The sequence below is a fragment of the Candoia aspera genome, chromosome 1, assembly GCF_035149785.1.
Source record: "Candoia aspera isolate rCanAsp1 chromosome 1, rCanAsp1.hap2, whole genome shotgun sequence".
Classification (NCBI taxonomy): Eukaryota; Metazoa; Chordata; class Lepidosauria; order Squamata; family Boidae; genus Candoia; species Candoia aspera.
The window spans coordinates 339,526,543-339,545,837 of record NC_086153.1 but is presented as its reverse complement, the minus strand read 5'-3'; the positions used below and the strand labels follow the sequence as shown (position 1 = coordinate 339,545,837).

At 46.5% G+C, this 19,295-nt stretch overlaps 1 protein-coding gene across 2 annotated transcripts in view; it reads left to right on the top strand.

The window, feature by feature from the left end:
- KDM4B (lysine demethylase 4B) overlaps window positions 1–19,295 on the top strand; it is a 170,716-nt gene that overhangs the window by 18,939 nt on the left and 132,482 nt on the right. For both annotated transcript variants that reach the window (XM_063290916.1, XM_063290917.1), the window contains exons 3-6: window positions 13,104–13,271; window positions 16,864–17,039; window positions 17,430–17,544; window positions 18,194–18,387. In XM_063290916.1, coding sequence (XP_063146986.1) covers window positions 13,131–13,271; window positions 16,864–17,039; window positions 17,430–17,544; window positions 18,194–18,387 — 626 coding nt within the window. In that variant the 5' untranslated portion in view covers window positions 13,104–13,130. The remainder of the gene's footprint in view (window positions 1–13,103; window positions 13,272–16,863; window positions 17,040–17,429; window positions 17,545–18,193; window positions 18,388–19,295) is intronic.

Genomic DNA, 19,295 nt, shown 5'->3' with positions numbered 1-19,295 from the left:
CGACTCAGCTCACTTTTCAGGAAGACTCAGCTATTTCCCCATGTGCGGGGGCCAGTAGAGTAATTGAGCCTATGCTGTTGGTGAATGGTGTTTTCACTTTGTGTTGGTCGGTTGGGAATGGTGTGTGTGTGTGTATAGGTGGATAGTATCTATATAGTATTTAAATTCTTCTTAGCCATCCAGAGTTGCACTGGTGAGATGCACAGTCGCATAAATTGATATAAATAGACAAACTGCTCTGTAGAGTGAAAAGCAGGGAGAAATAGATTAGTTTGGAATGAGGTTTAAAAGCTGGCCTTTATATCATACAGACTCTGTTGCTTTTTTATACTTCCTGACCTACAACTTGAATCAGAAGCATCTTCAGTTCCAGCACATTGTTATAAAGTAACCACTGGCCTTCTAATCTATTTAAGCCGCTGCTCAAACCTGGTCATTGTCCAGCATGGGTTGGGAAAGTGATGAGGCAAACAGAGATCTTGTTTGGAACTAATTATTATTTCAAGACTTGAATGCTTCTTGGAGTTTTTCACATTTAGTATGAATACTTAGTAGAAGAAGGAGAAAAAACTCTGATTGCCAATATATTTTAATATATAGTTATTATGAATTAATACCAGTGGGAGGTTGGAAACTGGCTGGCAGTTCTCCAAAACAGTTGGGATGAGCTTTTTGAGGTGGTGTACCCTAGCCTCCTGTCTGTCAGGCTCTGCCTGCTACCCAGTAAAAACGCAGACGCTAGCATAGGCTTAGGTTCTGGTTTTATTTGAGTAACAGTATGCATGCCCTTTAAGAAAAGCTGAGAGTGAGTGGAGCGCGCCGGAACGGGATTTAAATAGCCCGCGCCGGTCAGCACTCCACCCCTTCTTACTCCAGGTGCGCCCCGAGCCCCGTCGGTTGCGTTGCCGGTAGGTGAGGGGTCGTGGAGCCCCTCCTGTGCTCCGGGCGTTTCCTTAATTGCTTCCCTGGCCGGTGATGGTTCATTGCCAGGCGATCAGGTTCGTAATCTCTTTGACAGCTCGGGCGCGCCTCGTGGTCTGGTCTTGTCAATTACTTTCTTTGCAACATTGTATCTCTCTCTTCCGCGCCTCGGGCTAGAGTTGATACTTTGTTGCCAGCACCTGTTGCTCTCTTTTGTTAGCTAGTTGCCTTTTCCCTTAATCCGCCCGGTACCCATTTCCCTGCATTGTCATGCGAGCTGTTGCGATGTCACAAGCATCGCAACGGTGATCATGACATACTGCCCCCCTTTGAGAAGGTTAAGCCGCGGGTTCGGAGGGGTAGGCAGTATGGAAGGTGTGGATCAGGTCGGGGGCCTGGATGTCACGGGCAGCGACCCACTCAGGGTGTGGAAAGTGTTTCCACTTTACGAGGTATTGGAGGGAACCCCGCCGCTTGCGGGAGTCAAGTACCTCCTTTACTTCGAAGTGTTGCTGCCCGTCTATCATCACTGGTGGAGGGGGGGGGCATGCGTGGGTGCCACCGGGAGGGATCACTTGCCAGCGTGAGTAAGCTGCAGTGAAATACCGGGTGCAGTCTCTTTAAATTATGGGGCAGGTCCAAGCGCACCGTGACTGGGTTCACAATTTGTGTCACCTGGAATGGTCCAATGAACTTGGGGGCCAGCTTCTTCGACGGTTGCGGCGATTTTATGAATTTGGTGGATAGATAGACCATGTCCCCCACCTGAAATGTTGGTTGCTGGCGCCGGTGTTTGTCCGCTTGTAATTTGTATGCCGTTTGTGCCTCTTTAAGCGCGTCCTTGATGACCGGCCAGGAATCTGCGAGTTTCTCACCCCAATCACAGGCGGCCACTGTTGGGGACAGAGGCTGAGGTAGTTCAGGGATGGGGACGAACTCCCGACCCGACACTACCCCAAAGGGGTTTTTTCCCGTGCTTTGGTGTATCACGTTGTTGTATGCGACCTCTGCAAACAGGAGGAGGTCCACCCAGTCGTCTTGGTGATAGTTTATGTAGGAGCGGAGGAATTGCTCCAGTGTGGCATTAAGGATCTCTGTGGATCCGTCCGTCTGGGGATGCCAGGAGGTTGACAGGGCTTGCTGGGTGCCTATCAGTTTCAAAAAAGCCCGCCAAAACCTTGAGGTAAATTGTGTGCCCCTATCGGTCACCAAGTGGGAGGGGCATCCGTGTAGGTGGTACACATAGACTAGGAACAGTTTCGCCAGTTGTTGGGCTGACGGGATTGAGGCGCAGGGGATGAAATGCGCTTGTTTTGAAAAGTAGTCTTTTACCACCCAAATGACCGTTTTCTTTTGGCTGGGCAGTAAGTCGACTATGAAGTCCATTGAGATTTCATCCCAAGGGTGGGAGGGTTCAGCTACGGGTTGCAGTAGCCCCTGGGGTTTGCCAGCCGGTCACTTGGCCATAGCGCACACTGGGCAGGATGCCACATACGTCTTGACGTCCTTCCTCAGCGAGGGCCACCAAAACTGTCTCCGAGTCAGGTGTAGGGTTTTCAGGAACCCGAAGTGACCAGCCTGTTTGCTGTCATGCGATCTGTTGAGGATCGCCTGCCGTTGTGAGTCGTGTACATATAGCCTTCCCTCCGCCCATGCGAGGTCCTGGTCCATGGTGACCTTGTTGGGGTTGGCGAGGAGCCAGGGGTCAGATTTCAATGCCATTATGAAATCTGCCCGTAGCCCACCTGGCATTTGAGGTTGCCTGCGTCTAGGGGCGGGTTGCGTCGTAGTTGTTTGCGAGGGGGGGGCAGGCTGTCCCCGAGCGCGACCCCGGGTGACCGCTGCCATACCCAGCTGGGAATCGGAAAGCACCGTCCCTATGATGTCGGAGATAGGCTCCGCATCCTGAGGCAGTTGGGAGAGTGTGTCTGCCAGGAAGTTCTTTTTGCCTGGTATGAACTTCAGCTGGAAGTTGAACCGGCTGAAGAACTGAGCCCAGCGTATTTGCTTGGGACTGAGGGGCCGGGGCGTACGGAGCACCTCGAGGTTGCGGTGGTCTGTCCAGACCTCAAACGGGCAAGTCGTCCCTTCCAAAAGGTGACGCCAAGCCTCCAGTGCTGCTTTAACCGCAAATGCTTCCTTTTCCCACACGTGCCAGCGCCTCTCTGTCTCCGAGAATTTCCTCGAGAGATAGGCGCATGGCTTCAGGATTCCAGCGGAATCCTTTTGCAGCAGGATGGCGCCTATTGAGAAGTCAGAGGCGTTCACCTGCACCACAAAAGGCCGTTCAGGGTCTGGGTGAGCTAGAATTGGCTCTGCTGTGAACAGCGCTTTTAGCCTGTCAAACGCGGTTTGACAGGCAGGAGTCCAATTATGTACGGCCCCCGGGTTTTTTACCTTGCGCGTCTCCCTGACGCCTTTGGTCTTGAGCAAATTGGTTAAGGGTAGGGCGATTTCCGCGAACCCCCTCGCGAAGGACCTATAGAAATTCGTGAACCCGAGGAAGCTTTGAAGCTGGCGCCTGGTGCGTGGGCGTTCCCAGCTCAAGACTGCCTGAACCTTCGCGGGGTCCATCTCTACGCCTTTGTCAGAGATTCTGTACCCTAGGTAGTCCAAGTGCGACTTGTGGAATTCGCACTTGGAGTTTGGCTTTCCGGAGCTTAGTGAGGACTTGCCTCACTAACCTCTCGTGTTCCCTCTGCGTCCTCGTGTAGATGAGGACATCATCCAGGTAAACCAGTACGCCCTTGAATAGGTGTTCATGCAGTACCTCGTTGATGAGTTGCATGAAGACCCCCGGGGCCCCCGCAAGACCGAATGGCAGTACCTTGTATTGGAAGGAGCCCAAGGGGCAGTTGAATGCCGTTTTCCACTCATCCCCCTCCCTGATGCGGATTCTGTAATACGCCTCGCGGAGGTCGAGTTTGGAAAACACCCTTCCCTTTGACAGGTGTGCTAGCATGTCCTTTACGAGGGGTAGGGGGTATTTGTTGGATAGGGAAGCGGAATTTAATCCGCGGTAATCGGTGCATAGTCTCAGGGTGCCGTCCTTCTTTTCCCGAAATAGGACGGGTGCTCCAACCGGCGAGTTCGCTGGTTCTATGAAGCCCCTGGAGAGGTTTTTGTCCAAGAATTCCCGCAGCGCCGCTAATTCTCTCTGGGTCATGGGGTAGATCTTGGGCTTGGGTAACGGGACGTCTGGGAGCAGTTTAATTGTGCAGTCCGTCTTGCGGTGGGGGGGGTGATTGGTCCACCTCCTCTTCTCCGAAGACATCTGCAAAGTCTGCATATTGCTCCGGTAGTACTTCGGGGGGGGAGGGTGTCATGGGTATCGGTCGACGACTTCTGCCCTCCCCACCGTTGGAGCAGATGGTTTGTCCGGTGTTGGTGCCTGGTAGACCCCATCTTTGAACTTGATGGAGAGTGTCCTCCAGTCTATGTGTGGGTTGTTGCGTGCTAGCCAGGGGATCCCCAGCACTACTATGGGTTTCTCTATCTGGGTTTCCACAAAGTCTATGGATTCCTTGTGGGTGCCCATTGTCAGGGTGACCATTCCGGTCCTCTGGGTGGCCGGTCCCCCCCCCCCGCTGTAGAGCTGTCTAGTTGTTGGAACGCCAGTGGTTTAGAGAGGGGGGAACAGGGCAGTTTTAGTGCGGCGACAATGTCCGGGTGGATCAGATTTCTGGAGCACCCAGAATCCACCAGAGCTTCAACCGTAATGGCTCTAGGGCCATAAGAGAGTTTAATTGTCCCTGCCAGGATGGAGCAATCGCCACTCACCCTGGGGTTGTTGCGCCCCTTCTTCACCACCTGCCCAGCGGCGCTGCTTCGTCTTCCGTCGGGGCTCTCCCGTCTGGGTTGGAGCTCCAGGTCTGGAACTGGGGTGCGGTGTGGGCAGGGAGGGTGTCTGTGTCCCATTCTGGGTGCGCCGCCTCCAGCAGCTGTCGGGTCGCCTCTGCCTCTTGCGGGCCGTCCTTCACGCCTCTGGTGCGAAGTGCTGGCTCCGTTGCTGTCCCCGGTTCCGTTTTCACCAGTTGATCTCTCCCGCGGAAAATTTTCGTCTGGTGGAGCTTGGCGACTTTGGTTTGGTGACTCTCAGCTTTATGTCAGGCTCTGCCTGCTACCCAGTAAAAACACAGACGCTAGCGTAGGCTTAGGTTCTGGTTTTATGTGAGTAACAGTATGCGTGCCCTTTGAGAAAGCTGAGAGTGAGTGGAGCGCGCCGGAACGGGATTTAAATAGCCCGCGCCGGTCAGCGCTCCACCCCTTCTTACTCCGGGTGCGCCCCGAGCCCTGTCGGTTGCGTTGCCGGTAGGTGAGGGGTCGTGGAGCCCCTCCTGTACTCCGGGCGTTTCCTTGACTGTTTTCCTGGCCGGTGATGGTTCATTGCCAGGCGATCAGGTTCGTAATCTCTTTGACAGCTCGGGTGCGCCTCGTGGTCTGGTCTTGTCAGTTACCTTCTTTGCAACATTGTATCTCTCTCTTCCGCGCCTCGGCTAGAGTCGATACTTTGTTGCCAGCACCTGTTGCTCTCTTTTGTCAGCTAGTTGCCTTTTCCCTTAATCCGCCCGGTACCCATTTCCCTGCATTGTCATGCGAGCCGTTGCGATGTCACAAGCATCGCAACGGTGATCATGACACTGTCCTTTTCCTGGAAACTTCCAGCAACCAGGAAGGGTAGGGATCTAATCCATAGCAGGTGGAACTAATATCGTGGAAGACCCTGTCCCTTTCCTCGGGACCATCAAACTCTTCCCAGATAACTTCGCAGACAGCTGTTCTTCTGGCCCATCCTTCCCTAAAGGTGTCCATCTCGCTTTAAAAAGGGCTGCTAAGGGTAGTCTGGAGATGTTAAAAGATTATTCCAATAAGCAATCAAAGATGCCACAGAACTGTCCACCAAGGGTGCGAAAAATCCCCCATGTGCTCTTTGGAAACAAAGTGGATCCGTCAGGCGCTAGGGTGAACTGATCAAGTACGTCCCTTCCCCTAGTGGCTCCAGTGAGTTGCAGAACAACCAGTGGGATCACCACCAAAACCAGGTGGTGGCGTTCTCTGACTTAATAGTCTTAAGTGCATTCACTGCCACTCTCCTGAGCCTGTCTCTCGCTGGTGGTGTGACGCTAGTCTGGAAGCACGTTCTAGGAATGGCCGTGTACTCCACTTCTCCTGCTGTGAAGACCCTGGTGGCAAAACAGTGGTGGCTCTGACAGATATACCCAGCCAGAACAGTTACAGGGCTCAGGCAAGATGACAGCGGGCAATCCAATGAGCCCGATCCTGGTCCTGTTGCCCAAGTTGGTGAACTGGGATGACACCACCATGAGCAAATTGCACTGCCTTTACCTATGGCTTCAGTCTTGCTCCAGGCAGCTACATTCCCATGTTCGTATGAGGCGCTGTCCTTTGCCACCTGGGCTTCTGTGGTGTCAGGGCCCTCGTTCCGTTGCAGCTTCTGGCCAGATCTCTCTCCGGTGTGCGTACTTCACTCTCACTCTTTTTTTAAAGAAGGCAATAATTAGACTTTTTCTAAGGAAGCTTGCCCTGATCGTTCAGATGGGGAACTATAGGCCAGTCTCTTACCTGTTGAGACACCGATGGCTTCTCAGCTGCAGAGCAATCTTGAAGCAGATTATCTTGGTTCGTTTCAAACTATTTTCAGCACAGACTACTGAACTGAGACTGCTTTGGTCAGTCTGGGAGACGATTCTTGTTCTGAGATAGGTTAAAAAAATGTCACTCTAGTTATATTTGCCCCTTTAGGACCTTTCTGCACTATTGGCCACAGACTCCTCCTGGATCACCTGAGATACTTGGGAATAGGAGGCAGGGATTTGCAGTGGCTCTATTCCTATCTCTTAAGTAGATTTCAGCTGGTGCCATTTGGAGTAAACCACTCTTTGAAATGGGTGCTACTATTTGGTGTTCCTTAAACTCCATTTGCCTCCGTTTTCAATGTCTGCATACGTTCTGGGGGAGATCATCAGGAGACTTGGATCTCAGGGCTATCAGTATGTTTGATACCTATGCTTCTTCAGTGGCTTGCTTTTATTTGGATTATCCTACCAGTGCAAAATATGCACAGCTCTTTCTTTGATGTGTAATTCAAACTCATCCTGAAGGAGGTCTATATATGGTCGCTAAGAGTCAGGACCAACTTCATGGCACATAATAATTCAGATCTTCCCGAACTCTCATATCAGAAGCCCAGAAATCCTATGTGTAGGAGATCGATTTGCTCTTCAGGCCCACCATCCATGAACAGCTAAGGGAGCAACTAGATCCGTGTCACAGTTGAAGGAAACATTGAAGGAAATCACTAGCCAGAGATTTCTGTCGGGACAAAGCAGAAGTTCAGCAGTTACTGAAATTCTGATTCAGTGACTGAACAAGAAAAAATAGGAGATCCGTGTTGGTCTTCAGTAACAAAAAAAATCAGGGTCTGGTCGGAAAAGACACTACCAGATTCTGAAAAAAGAAGCCTAGTTCAGAAGTTCAGTCCTACATTTTTTCTCATCAGATTCACAAGTTTTCCAGATTATGTTTTTAAAAGTGTTGTATACAAAAGATCCCTTGGTTGATTTTTTTCTCCGCTTCGCATTTTTCGGGACGTCGAAGTATCTGTCTACTTTTTAGCGAGCGAAAGCAATGTTCATTCTCAGTGGAAAAACCATAAACACTCCTGATGAATCCAAACTCCACAGCATAGAGAGCGCTCTGACGGTACCTTTCTTCTTGTGCTAGACGTTAGCGACGAAGACGAGCTCTTCGGACGTTGTTACGGGAAACCTGCTAAGTTATAGGCGAGAAGCCACAGCGTCCCTTGGCTTTCACGCTTTGCTGTCCAGGGCAGTGTTGCCGAACCTGGGGAACTTGAAGGTGTGTGGACTTCTGGCTGGGGCTCGTTGGGGAACTCTGGGAACTGAAGTCCACACATTTTCAAGTTCCCCAGGTTCGGCAACACTGCTCTAGAGCCATCAGTGTCTTAATATTTGAGGGTTAGCATGGATGTACTGAAAAGTGTTTCCCTGTGGTTCTAACTGAAACGAATCCTTCCTTCTGGAAAATGCGTTCACTTGTTTCCTAAAAGCATTCCTGGCGGGCTTCGCCTGCACACCTTTTCCTTTCACTAGGACGCCCTCGTTGGCTCATGGTTTCAGAATTGCTCTGCAAAACTTACTTGGGCTCCGTCTCCAAAAACGGATCCGGGTGAAACAAGGATGTACTGATGGCGGATCTTGCGTTCTTCTACTTCGCTTTTCGTAGCGTGTAAGAAGTCAATTCTCTTCCTTTACGTCAGAAGACTGAACTAAGCAACGGTCCGTAAATAGCGAGTTGGCTTCGTAGCGAGCCTCGAATTCGGTTTGCCGTCGTCGTTTTTGCCCTTCTCTTCGCCCAAGTCTTCCTGCATACGCTTCGACTCCCACCCTAATCTGCAGTACACCCTGAAGAAATTAAGAAGCAGCCGTTTTTCAGCTTCAGGTTCTTGCACGTGGAAGAGTTTGGATGGCAGGTTTCATTTTCCCTTTGGAGAGATTCTGTCATGAGTACGGATGGTGAGCAGGAGGGGGCCCCTCTCCAGGGGGAAAACGCACGCGCAGTTCAGAGGCTTTGAACCGTCCCTCGAAGAAACCCAGAGCAGACCCGCCTTGAGTTTGGGGGTTTACCTGTCTGGGTTTCCCACGCCCCTTCCGTTTGGCAGGATCTTCTGTCTACTATAGCGGGTAATAAACACTAGAGACTGAATTTCTAGTCTCAGCGTGGTTTTTTGCTTAAGTCAGGACAGATTCTGTGGAACACTTGTATCACGTCTTGCTTTCCAGAAGAAGAAGAAAAACACACTTCGGTTGTTGCGATTGTTTTCTCTTCCTACAACTTTGTACAAGCAGTGTGACCTACTTGATTGGCTCTGTCCAATGGCTAAGGAGCTTTTAGTTTGTGGCCAGCGTTAAACATTGGCCTTGCTGAACCATAACAATAAGCCCAGCTTGGTTGCTCATGACAAAGCAGGCATGCTGATGCACTTTGCCTGATTATTCTCGTTTGACGGCTTCTGTCAGCCGGAGCAGCTTGACGGGTTTGAGCTAGAATCCGTGGCTTGTTGCTTTTTCAAACCAGAGTTGAAATGCAGGCTTGTTCTTGGATTCTGATTCTGCCTGGTTAAGAAACCAACAAGTTAGTGTTCCTAGTTCAGACAAAAAACACTACAAACCACACACAGAGGTTTCCCAATCAGAGCAGCCCATTTCATTCATTCATTCCTTCAGTTTAGGCACAGCCCAACTCCATGCTGAGTCTGGGCAGCTTAAGATAAAACCAGACAGGTAGAAAGCACAAGAGAAATAGGATTATGAAGCAAAAAATTAAAAAGAAATAAAGAACAAGATGGCGAGTCTGGCCAACAACGCCCCCCCACACAAACATACCCGACGGGCCGCAGCCACCCTCCCCTAAGGCCCGGCAGAAAATACGCAGTTGCATTTTTGCTCAATCCTGATAATACTCAGTACCGGAGAGATGTTCTTTCGTCACATACAAACTGGCCCGTTGACTGTGCTTTAGCCGGAGCAGCTCTGCTCCTGAGCAGATGTGCAGGAAGCCGTGCCTGCCCCGCTTCTATCCCTTGGCTGCGGTTTCTGTTTTCTGCAGAGGAGCTGAGGCGTTGCTGGGAGGCTGATTCGAGTGCCCTTTGCTGCCCTCTGGTGTCGTGTGAGGTTCATAGCTTTTTGGCTTTGGAACGAGACGCTGCTTCCTCTGTGCCAGACTCGTTCCGCAAGTGTTTCATCTGATGGAATATTTTATAAAAACCTCCTCTCGTGTGTGAAGAGAATCTGTTTGTGGCGTCGCTAAGAGTCGACACTGGCTTGCTTAGTCAGTGAATGTGTGGGTTCCTTTTTAAGTTGGTGGAGGGTGCTTAAGCTCCCGAGTGCCTTTATTGTTCCTCTCGGTTACGAAATAAAAACAATACTAACTTGTGACGAATCTGGGTCTGTGACTGAAATAGGCACTTATGTTTATGTTAATAGTCTGAATCCTGTTGGGAAGGTTAAAGAAATTGTTTGTTCACTTCTTTAAAGCATTTATATGGCTGCCCAACTCAAGCAATGCAACTCTGGGGAGCATATAAAACCCAGTAAATGAAAATCCACCCCCAGCAAATTCAAATGAAACAAACAAAGTGAGTAACTGGTGATCAGGGACTCAAATTTGTTATATCACACCAGATGGGAACTCTGCGCAGCCTGATCCACGCTCCTAAGGGACGAACGAGCCAGGTCTTAGCTGCCTTTCTAAAGGCCTGCAGGGTCGGCTTAGCCGCATGTTGGAGGGAAGATGATTCCAAAGGGTAGGCACCGCCACAGGGAAGGCCCGCTTCCTGGGTGTGAGGAGAGGACAAGGAAGGAATCTGGAGCCTGGCCTCCGCATTAGAGCCCTTTTCCCAGCTCTTTTTCATCACCACACCCTTTTGTATCAATAATCATAGCAGCTGTTAAAATACAGGGAGAAAGTGGGCTGTTGAAGTAATTTATCAAGGCAGCCTAAGGAAAGGAACAAAGCTGGCTATTTCAAAGACGTGTGAACAAACAAGCTTTCCTAAGTAACCCAATCTAATAGGATTTTCCTGTTAAAACCTTAGAATACTCCTCTGGGATCCAGACTAATTCCATTGCGTTTACTTCCCTTGGAAAACAATGAAGAAGGATTACATTGGAATTAAATCATGGTTTTCAATCAGGGTTAAAAAATGTCCACTGATTGGGACTCATGTAGAGAGCAGACGTCTACAGGAAAGCATGGTTTGTCTCTGGGAAATGGAGAGGGGAGGGTGCAGCTAGGGAGAGCTTTGGTATGGAGGGCTGCGTATAGCAGTGCCTTTTTAAGTAAGGGGAATGGGATTTCCCCCTGACATTGGAAAAGTGGTTAGCCTGTTGATGAGATTAACAGGGTCTCTCCTCCAAGCGCTAATCAAGCCTGGACTTACTTAGCTTTTTCGAGATCAGCCAAGTTTGGCTCAGCCCTGTTATGTAGGGCAGCTGTTCAGTCCACAAAAGCACCGTTAGTTAGCACTGTAGTGGTGGGACCGGACTAAGTTAAGGTTGAGGGACCTCCAGATGGGAATTGTATATATTCCTTTCTGGACAAACAGTTCTTGATGGGTAGAAGATAAAGCAGTGACAATCTACTTTATACAAGCTGCAGTTCCCAGGGTCATGTAAGGATCAACCTGTAATTACAAGTTGGAACTCATTTGGTTTTATAGTTGCCAGATTTTGTCATATACAAAATACATATCCAACCCCCACTTCTCACCATGCAGTCTGTTCCGTTGCCAAACTGCTCTTACCATTCGGAATTCTTCCTGCTTCCTCCTAGTTCAAAACATTGTGTTTTTGTCCCATCTTCTGGGGTAATTTTCCTCATTCTGCTTGGTAGCCTTTCAGGTCTTTGAAGACAGCTACCTCCAGCAGTTCTTTCTTCTCCAGGCTAAACATATCCAGGGTCTCCTGCCATTCCTGCTAGGCCTTTCTTCCAGGCTCCTTTCTTCTTCTAATGCACGCAGGTGTCTTTTGGTTTAGGGTTGTTTTTTTTTTAAGTAAAGATGGCATAAAAATAAAAGCTGAGGTTCTCTGGTGGGCTGGAAAAAGTTGGCCAAATCATGTAATGGGCTTGTATTAATGTAAAGTCCTGACACCTCCCTCCTTCCCTCATATATCTGGCTTCATTTTTGAACCTTGGTGAATTTTCCTTTCCTTAAAGCTGTAATTTTTCATCTGTTTTCAGCTGGACAAAGATTTCTTTCTCACTTCTCCCACAGTTACTTTTCTGTTGGAATTTGCAGTTCGTATTGTTCTGCTTCTTTCGTCCAGCAGAGAGCTAAGCCAGCCCCAGAACAGCAAAAGTTCTTGCTTGCTAAGCATGCTAGAGAATGTTTTTCTCATTGTATTTCATCATCCTGGTGATATGAGAGGGTGATAGAAGTATCTGGGGTCAGTAAATGAGGAAAATCATTCAGTGTTGGGTTTACTTAACTGCTGAATAAGCCACAGTGGCTGGGCTCACACAACAGTAAGCCAAACAAATTACTTTATAGCTTGGTGCAATGACTGTGATGAACGAATTCGTCTTACAACCCCCCGATAAAACTAGTGATGAATAAATATATCATTTGTAATGATTAAATTTTGTGTTTATCAATAAAGCCATAGAAACAATCAGAGTTAAAACTGTATTTTTAATAGGTAGGATCGACTTGCCTAGCTGTTCATAATTCTTGAAACCACTTCACTTCTTGCTCCACTTTCATTTGGGGTCAATGGCTACTCACTCTAGTAGCAACTGTAGAAAATCCCAAGTTTGCTGTCAGCTACTCGAGGCATGGTAGGAGCAAATTCTTCAGTGATAACAGCTTTGTGTGCACAAACCCCCCAAACGTGTGACTCCACCTCAGATTTGCCCGCAACCCCCCAGGGGTCATAACCCACAGTCTGAGGACTCCTGGCTTAGTACAGTAGGAACCCTATCAGTTGTTTAACGCAATAAGCTTGTGTGCTTTTATTGGCTTAGCAAAAGTGCTTCTGATGGTCTCCATAGGCAGAATTCAGAGCAGCCGCCCCGAATATTGTGCCCTTTAAATCTTTTGGGTTACAACTTCCACAGTTCCTAACAATTGCGCATCTTGCTTGGAACAAACTGTTTTAGAATTTCTTGGAAGCTAACAGAGTCGCTCTTGAGTGAGATGGGTGGTGACGGAATTTGAAATACCAGTCGAATAAATACAGAAACAAAAGGCATCCCAAGTTCTTTATCAGTTTTTGGCATTCCCTTGTAGTGAGAGAAGATTTCTGCTCAAGTAACTCTAAATAGCAATTTTTAAAATAACTTGCTAGCTCTGTTAAGGGCTATGTGCTAAAGGGGTGGAGCGTGTATTTCTTAAATAGTGATTATGATTCTCATGATTATCAGTGTTATTTTTACAACATAATGATACTAGTTGATTGTAGAAATACTAGAAGTACCCCAATAAAAGAACTTACCTAGTTAAGTTGTACCAGCTGGACTTCAGTCTGAATAGTACTTAAAATGTTCTTACATTTATTAATGGAAAGATACAGTGGTAGGTTTTAACTTTTGTTCTTCCCTTTCTTCTTTTTGTTCTCTTTCTTTCTGTCTCTTTTTTGCAGCATAAGTGCTAAACCATCTTCAGCAGGATGGGGTCAGAAAACCCAAGCCCGCAAAATCCCAGCTGTAAAATTATGACGTTCCATCCAACGCTAAAAGAATTCCAGGATTTTGGAAAGTACATTGCTTATATTGAATCCCAAGGTGCTCACAGAGCAGGACTGGCTAAGGTGAGTGTGCTGTAGGCTCCACTTGGTGGTCTGGGAGGCAGTCCCAGCTAACCTAAAAGCTGTAAATGGTTTAACTGTTGGGAGGCAATTTGAATTCTTCAGTCAGGTCTGTGCATTAAAGTATAGATCATTATGTCTCCTATTATACCAAACTGCCATTGTCAGCTTTCAGAGATTGGTGGCATGTCTGGGAATCCACACTCTGGATTTTCTCTCAAAAAATTACTCTTGTGGGGATCAAGGCCAGTTATAAAGCACCAGTTTATAAAAATGCCACTTGACATCCCACCTGACACTTCCTTCCACACGTATACCCTCCTGCCCTCGCTTCCTTTGTTTTTTCTGTGCCAAGGGGCAAAGTTCCAGATAACGCACTGGGCTACCCTGGGTCTTTTTTAGGTTTTTTAAAAATACAAAATCAAGTGAGAGAGAAAAACAAAGGATGCCCCGTGGTTATGCACTGGGAGTGCCAGATTGAGGGTTCCCATGGTAGCTCATATTTTGTTTAAACATGGTTTGATAAATAAATCACAGTTAACTGGTTTCACATAATCACCATTTACTGTTCTTTAAAAGCCGAAGCAAAATGAACCACATGATGCCTTTGAATAACGCTTCGGTATAAAATGTGTGTGCTTGATGTTTTGGATACATTGAATACAAATACACTGGAACACATCTGCCAGATTTTTTTTTTTTTTTTGCAAGATTGTTCTCTCGTTTGTAGCTAGGGCTTATTTGGCACAGCCTGATACAAAAACATTTATAGAGAACAAAATTGAGTACAGCTTTAAGAAATGAGACACTGGTTCCTCATTAAAACAGGTCAAATAACTCATTTCAGTACAATTTCACAGGGGACTTTGGTATTGATAAAAGCTTTTGAGGATATGATTCCTTGTCCACTCAAGTGTACTAATTAATTTCACTATATGTAGTGTGTTTGACAAAGAGTATTTTAATTAGCTCCCAGACAGTTTTAGAAAGCAGATACAGTCAAACGTCTCCCTTCTGGGGTGCCAGGCTTTTAATGCTGCTAAATTCTTCTAGACAAACAAGAATTCCCTTTTCTTACAGAGAGAGAATTTATGCCAGTCTTGCTGATGAGTAGGAAAACAGGAATAAGAAAAAAATCTCTAGAATTCATGCTGTTCTTTCCCAGACTTCTAGTACTTTTGGAATATTTTCTCCCTCAGCGAAACCGTCCTATTTATATTCAGAAAGAGAACATATATTGGCCAGGGTATAGGTCGAAGAAATAAAATATGCGATGGGCATTTCCGCAATCACCTTTCAGAGCAATGGGCAAATCTTCTGTTCCTTTTAGCACAGTTGATTCAGATTGCTTGCTGGAATCATACATTCTCTTTTGTCTAGTCAGTAAAGGCTGGGGAACATGGCTTCTGAGCTATAGTAATGGCATGGGTATTATGCTGGATCAGCCATCTATAAAATAAATTTTGTCAGTGAAGGTCAACACATCCATTCCATTGTTTCATTTGGAATGATATCTCCAGCTCTGTCTAGGTAGGAGGAATTAATATAGGATCTTCAAAGGATCATGTCAATCAGACATGATTGCTTATAATTAACATGTGTTTGACTCCTAGTAGTGTAAGATACTGACTAGGTTTTGACAGATCAATATAAGCTCCCCTCCCTCCCTCCCTCCCTCCCTCCCTCCAGATGGTTAGGCATCTTAAGGTGTGATTAAAGTCAGTAACGCAGTTTATAACAGAGAAGGCAGCAAAGGTATTCAAAAGCCCAATCTAAAGATGAAAACCCCAGAGATCCCAAAGAGCAATGAGCAATATTCCTGAAACAAATTGAGGTTCAGGTTCAGAAATGGACTTGGGTACTGGAAACAGAATCCAAGGAGAGGTGTAAACAGACGTTCTTATATTCAGAAGAGAAGAATCCTTCCCCTAGCTCATTTGTTCCCACGAAACGTGATCTATTCAAGAGAGATTCCTAACTTACAAGTAATTCTTGCTCTCAAGGAGCCCAACCTTTGAAGCCTTGTACATTGTTGTCCCACCAGCAGCAGTCTAACCAGTAGATTTGTTTTAAAAAGGGAAATGCATGTTTCCTAATGGATATCATTCCAAATGGTCTTGCATAAAATTGGTAAAGTAGTCTAGTTGGGATATAAGTAAAGCTGTGGGTCAGTCTGACATCCTCAGGAATAGGCATAACTGGGGCTTAGCTGTGCAAGCACAGGCCTGATTTGCACTGATCCCTGGGCATCCAGCTTAAGGGCTGAGACTGGGAACTGTGAATCCAGCTGTTGAAGATAGGCCGGCATAGCTGAATGTTCCTTGATTCACTGTTTGGCTGACTATGATAACCCCTGGAGTAATATAGTTGCCACTGTCTAGCAGACACTTACATTGTAAGTGCTGCTGCTTTTTTTCAGTTATAATGATAATAGCATTAGCAGGGAATCCTAGAATGCTGGACAAACTTTTCAAGCAATATTGCACAACTGGGGATTTTGAGTTTTCCTGTGGTGGAATCAGGAAATTTAACAGAGAGATATTTCTCTCTCATTGACTCAGAAGCAGGGTTAGAAGATTCTGACAGTGCTTTCTGTTGGAGGTTGAATCCTGTAAGCTGTGGTTACAATAATCAAATACATCATTGTGAATATATCCTAGAGAGGGTTTTTGTAAAAAAAAAAAAAAAAAAGTGTCAAGATGCTGAATTGGGTCTAGAAGCTTCCATGTTAGCTTGTGATACAAATTTCTCTTCAGAAGCTGACTTCACATCCTTTTTTAAACCTTTTCAGTTGTGCTCTGCTAATTGAACTATGCTGGAATCTTTTGCTTTATAAGGTTCAGCCTTGCAATATCAGAGGCTTAATAGATGCTTTTAGGGTTGAGAATCCTTGTTAGTTTTAAATAGTATGTTTTGTTTTCTGTTTCTAACCTGTACATCATGATAGAGAAGCAGCCAGGTGTATATTCTGTCTATCATCTAATTTAACAGTATATCTAGTTTGCTCCAGTCCTGAAGAATTCTGGGGAGCATGCAAAAACAATTTAAAACTAGTACAAATAATACGCCAGGGTGCCCCAATCATCTCAAGCTGAAGGCATGTTGAAAAAAAGATGCTTTTCATTTGCTTGTGAAAAGCAAGAAGGGTGGGGGCTCCGTGCATCTTCGGGGGGGGGTGAGAATTCTACAGAGTGGGTGCTGCTGCTGAGAAGGCCTGCCATCTTGACCAAACCCCATGAACCTCACAAGGAGGAGGGGGTCTAATGGAACAAAACAGAACAGCCTAGAGGAACAGAGACGTGAATGCCAATCTTTGCTGCCTGATTGGAATTGGTTTAGGAAGAACTTCTCTTGAGGCTCCTTGAAGGCGAATGGAATTCTGAATTCAGCTCTCTTGATGCTCTTTTCTTGTGACTGGGCTTGGATTAGTGATAGGGAAGTTGAGATTAGCTAATCCCCAGCCTGCTCTTTCCAGAATGAATTGGGGTTTTTTTGTTTGAAGGAGGTGGGAAGGGATTCGTTCTTAAGGATCGGTAGCCTGTGCCTCTTCAGAGTGTGTTTTTACAGATCACTTTTCTGTTCCCCAACTTTTCAGGTGATTCCTCCCAAGGAATGGAAGCCACGCAAGAGCTACGATGATATCGACAGCATGGTGATTCCTGCTCCCATTCAGCAGGTGGTGACTGGGCAGTCGGGGCTCTTCACCCAGTACAACATTCAGAAGAAGCCCATGCTGGTTGGAGATTACCGGCGTTTGGCTAACAGCGAGAAGTATGTCTCTCTTGGGGCCACCCTGGGTGATGATTAAACCAGGCAGGGTTGTGTTTCTTTTTGTAGTAAAATTATGCATAACGGCACACTGCTTATGTCTGATGTTGTTTCCTGGTCACATTGCGTTGCCTCCGTGGCACATTTTCCTATGCTTCTATTGACTACGCATGGGCAACGTTTTGTAGAATAGAGTTGGAAAGGCGGTGCTTTTCTGCGTGCGGAGTGAACAGAATAAATTGTCCTGCACTTATTACGGCATTAAATGATGTGGCCTGTAATCCTTTTCATCAGATAAAGGAAACTCTGGTTTACAAAAATCTGTACCAAAGTAAGTGTGCTACCTTGTCGTATTTGAGCCGGCTGCCAATTCTTAACTTTTTTCCTCACCAGGTACTGTACTCCTCGTCATCAGGATTTTGATGATCTGGAACGCAAATACTGGAAAAATTTGACTTTCGTGTCTCCTATTTATGGGGCAGATATCAGTGGTTCCTTGTATGATGCAGTAAGTCACTGTGAAATAAACTTAGAGCGTATGCATAACACAGATTTAGATAACTTTGGAACAGGTTAAAATTATATGAGAGTCCTGGGGGACTATAAATTAATGGGAAGGTTGAGGACTTCTGGTGTCAATATGTGTGATTTGTTCCAACAAAACTGTGGCCATTGTGATTAATGGTTTGGAGTTAAACAGCTCTGAAACTGATTTTAGGTTTGTAGGGATCTCGCGGACAGGGACCTTTGAGACAGAACACTTGGTGCGTTTTACTTCGTGTAAGCTGTGGTGGGGTGGATTTCAGTCCAAATCTTTCTCCCTCTTTCTCCCTCTTGTAGCTACTTCTGCATGTTACTGTTAGAAAAGTGCTTCCATTTTTGTTGCATCTTGAATTGAATCTTAAAAGTTGTGATAAACAGGCTTTAGACAGCAGAGGGGCACCCGTGTGATAGAGTGTGTTTTAGCCTGTTTCCTTCTCAGAACTGCTCGGTGGGCCGTTACGTGCCTTGTATCCTGCTGTTCGTAATAGCTGCTCCTGCCAGATGTTTTTTCCTTGCCATGCTGCTTGCGAATGTGACAGTCAGTGCCCCCTTTGTTTGGGAGTGGAAGGAGCACTTGCTTCTCCTTTGATATCTGGACTTATTTTCACCCACAGGATGTGGAAGAGTGGAATATCGGGAATCTGAACACTCTTCTTGACATGGTGGAACATCAGTGTGGAATTATCATAGAAGGTGTGAATACCCCCTACCTCTACTTTGGGATGTGGAAGACCACGTTTGCGTGGCATACGGAGGACATGGATCTCTACAGCATCAACTACCTGCATTTTGGGGAGCCCAAATCATGGTGAGTGTGTGAAGATGGATATTTAACAGGGATGTGAAAAATGCTGAGACGATTCTGTTCACAGGACAGCTAATTTTGGTTACTCTCTGCCTGAACTGAAACACACACGTTTTAGGTATTTTGTTTCTGAATGGGGGTGGGGTGGGGCTGTTTTCTTCTGTGATTCAGATGAGTGGTTTTGTCCTGTGCACCAAACAAAACAGGGCTGTTTGTTCCAGGCAGTAGTTAGAACCAGCCTTGCCTTACTTGTCCTCTCTGGGTTTTATTTTATCATATCTGAAACCCATAACAGCCACGGTGTTTCTGTTTCCTATCATTTCTGTTGAGCCATCAGCACCTCAAAATAGTTTGTCGGAACCTCCACATTTTTCCTGTTTTGTGCACACCCCTCATATTTAATATTTTAAAGGGACTAAAAAGACATCATGTAAATTACTTGGCAGTTGCTAGATTATCTGTACTAAGAAGAAAAATCCACATATTGTGCCCAGTCTTTTGTCAGAAAGGAGGGAAAGAGGCCTAGTGAAACTGAAATGCCAGGAAAATCTGTGGGCAAGCCTTCCCAAATTCAGTGGCCTGTGTGCTTGGGAAAAGATCTGTCCGGAAGCCAAGGTTTCCAATCCCCACTCTCCTCATAGCTTCTTTTATTGTGCTGTGTAAAAGTATCTGCAGGGAAAATGAGTGAGATAAAGGAAGAAAAATGGTACCTTGGGGAGGATCTAGTAGTACTTAGCCGCTGTGCTCAGAAAGGCACTGAAGTTTGTGTTCTAGCTTGGGTTAAATGGCGCTACTTTATAATCTGAAAGCGTGCTTTGTTTGGAAACCAAAGTTCAATTGGCTCCTGATGAGCTCCAGATAAGATTCCCTAAACAATCTTATCTGAGCTGCTCTCTCCTTGTTCTGTGTGA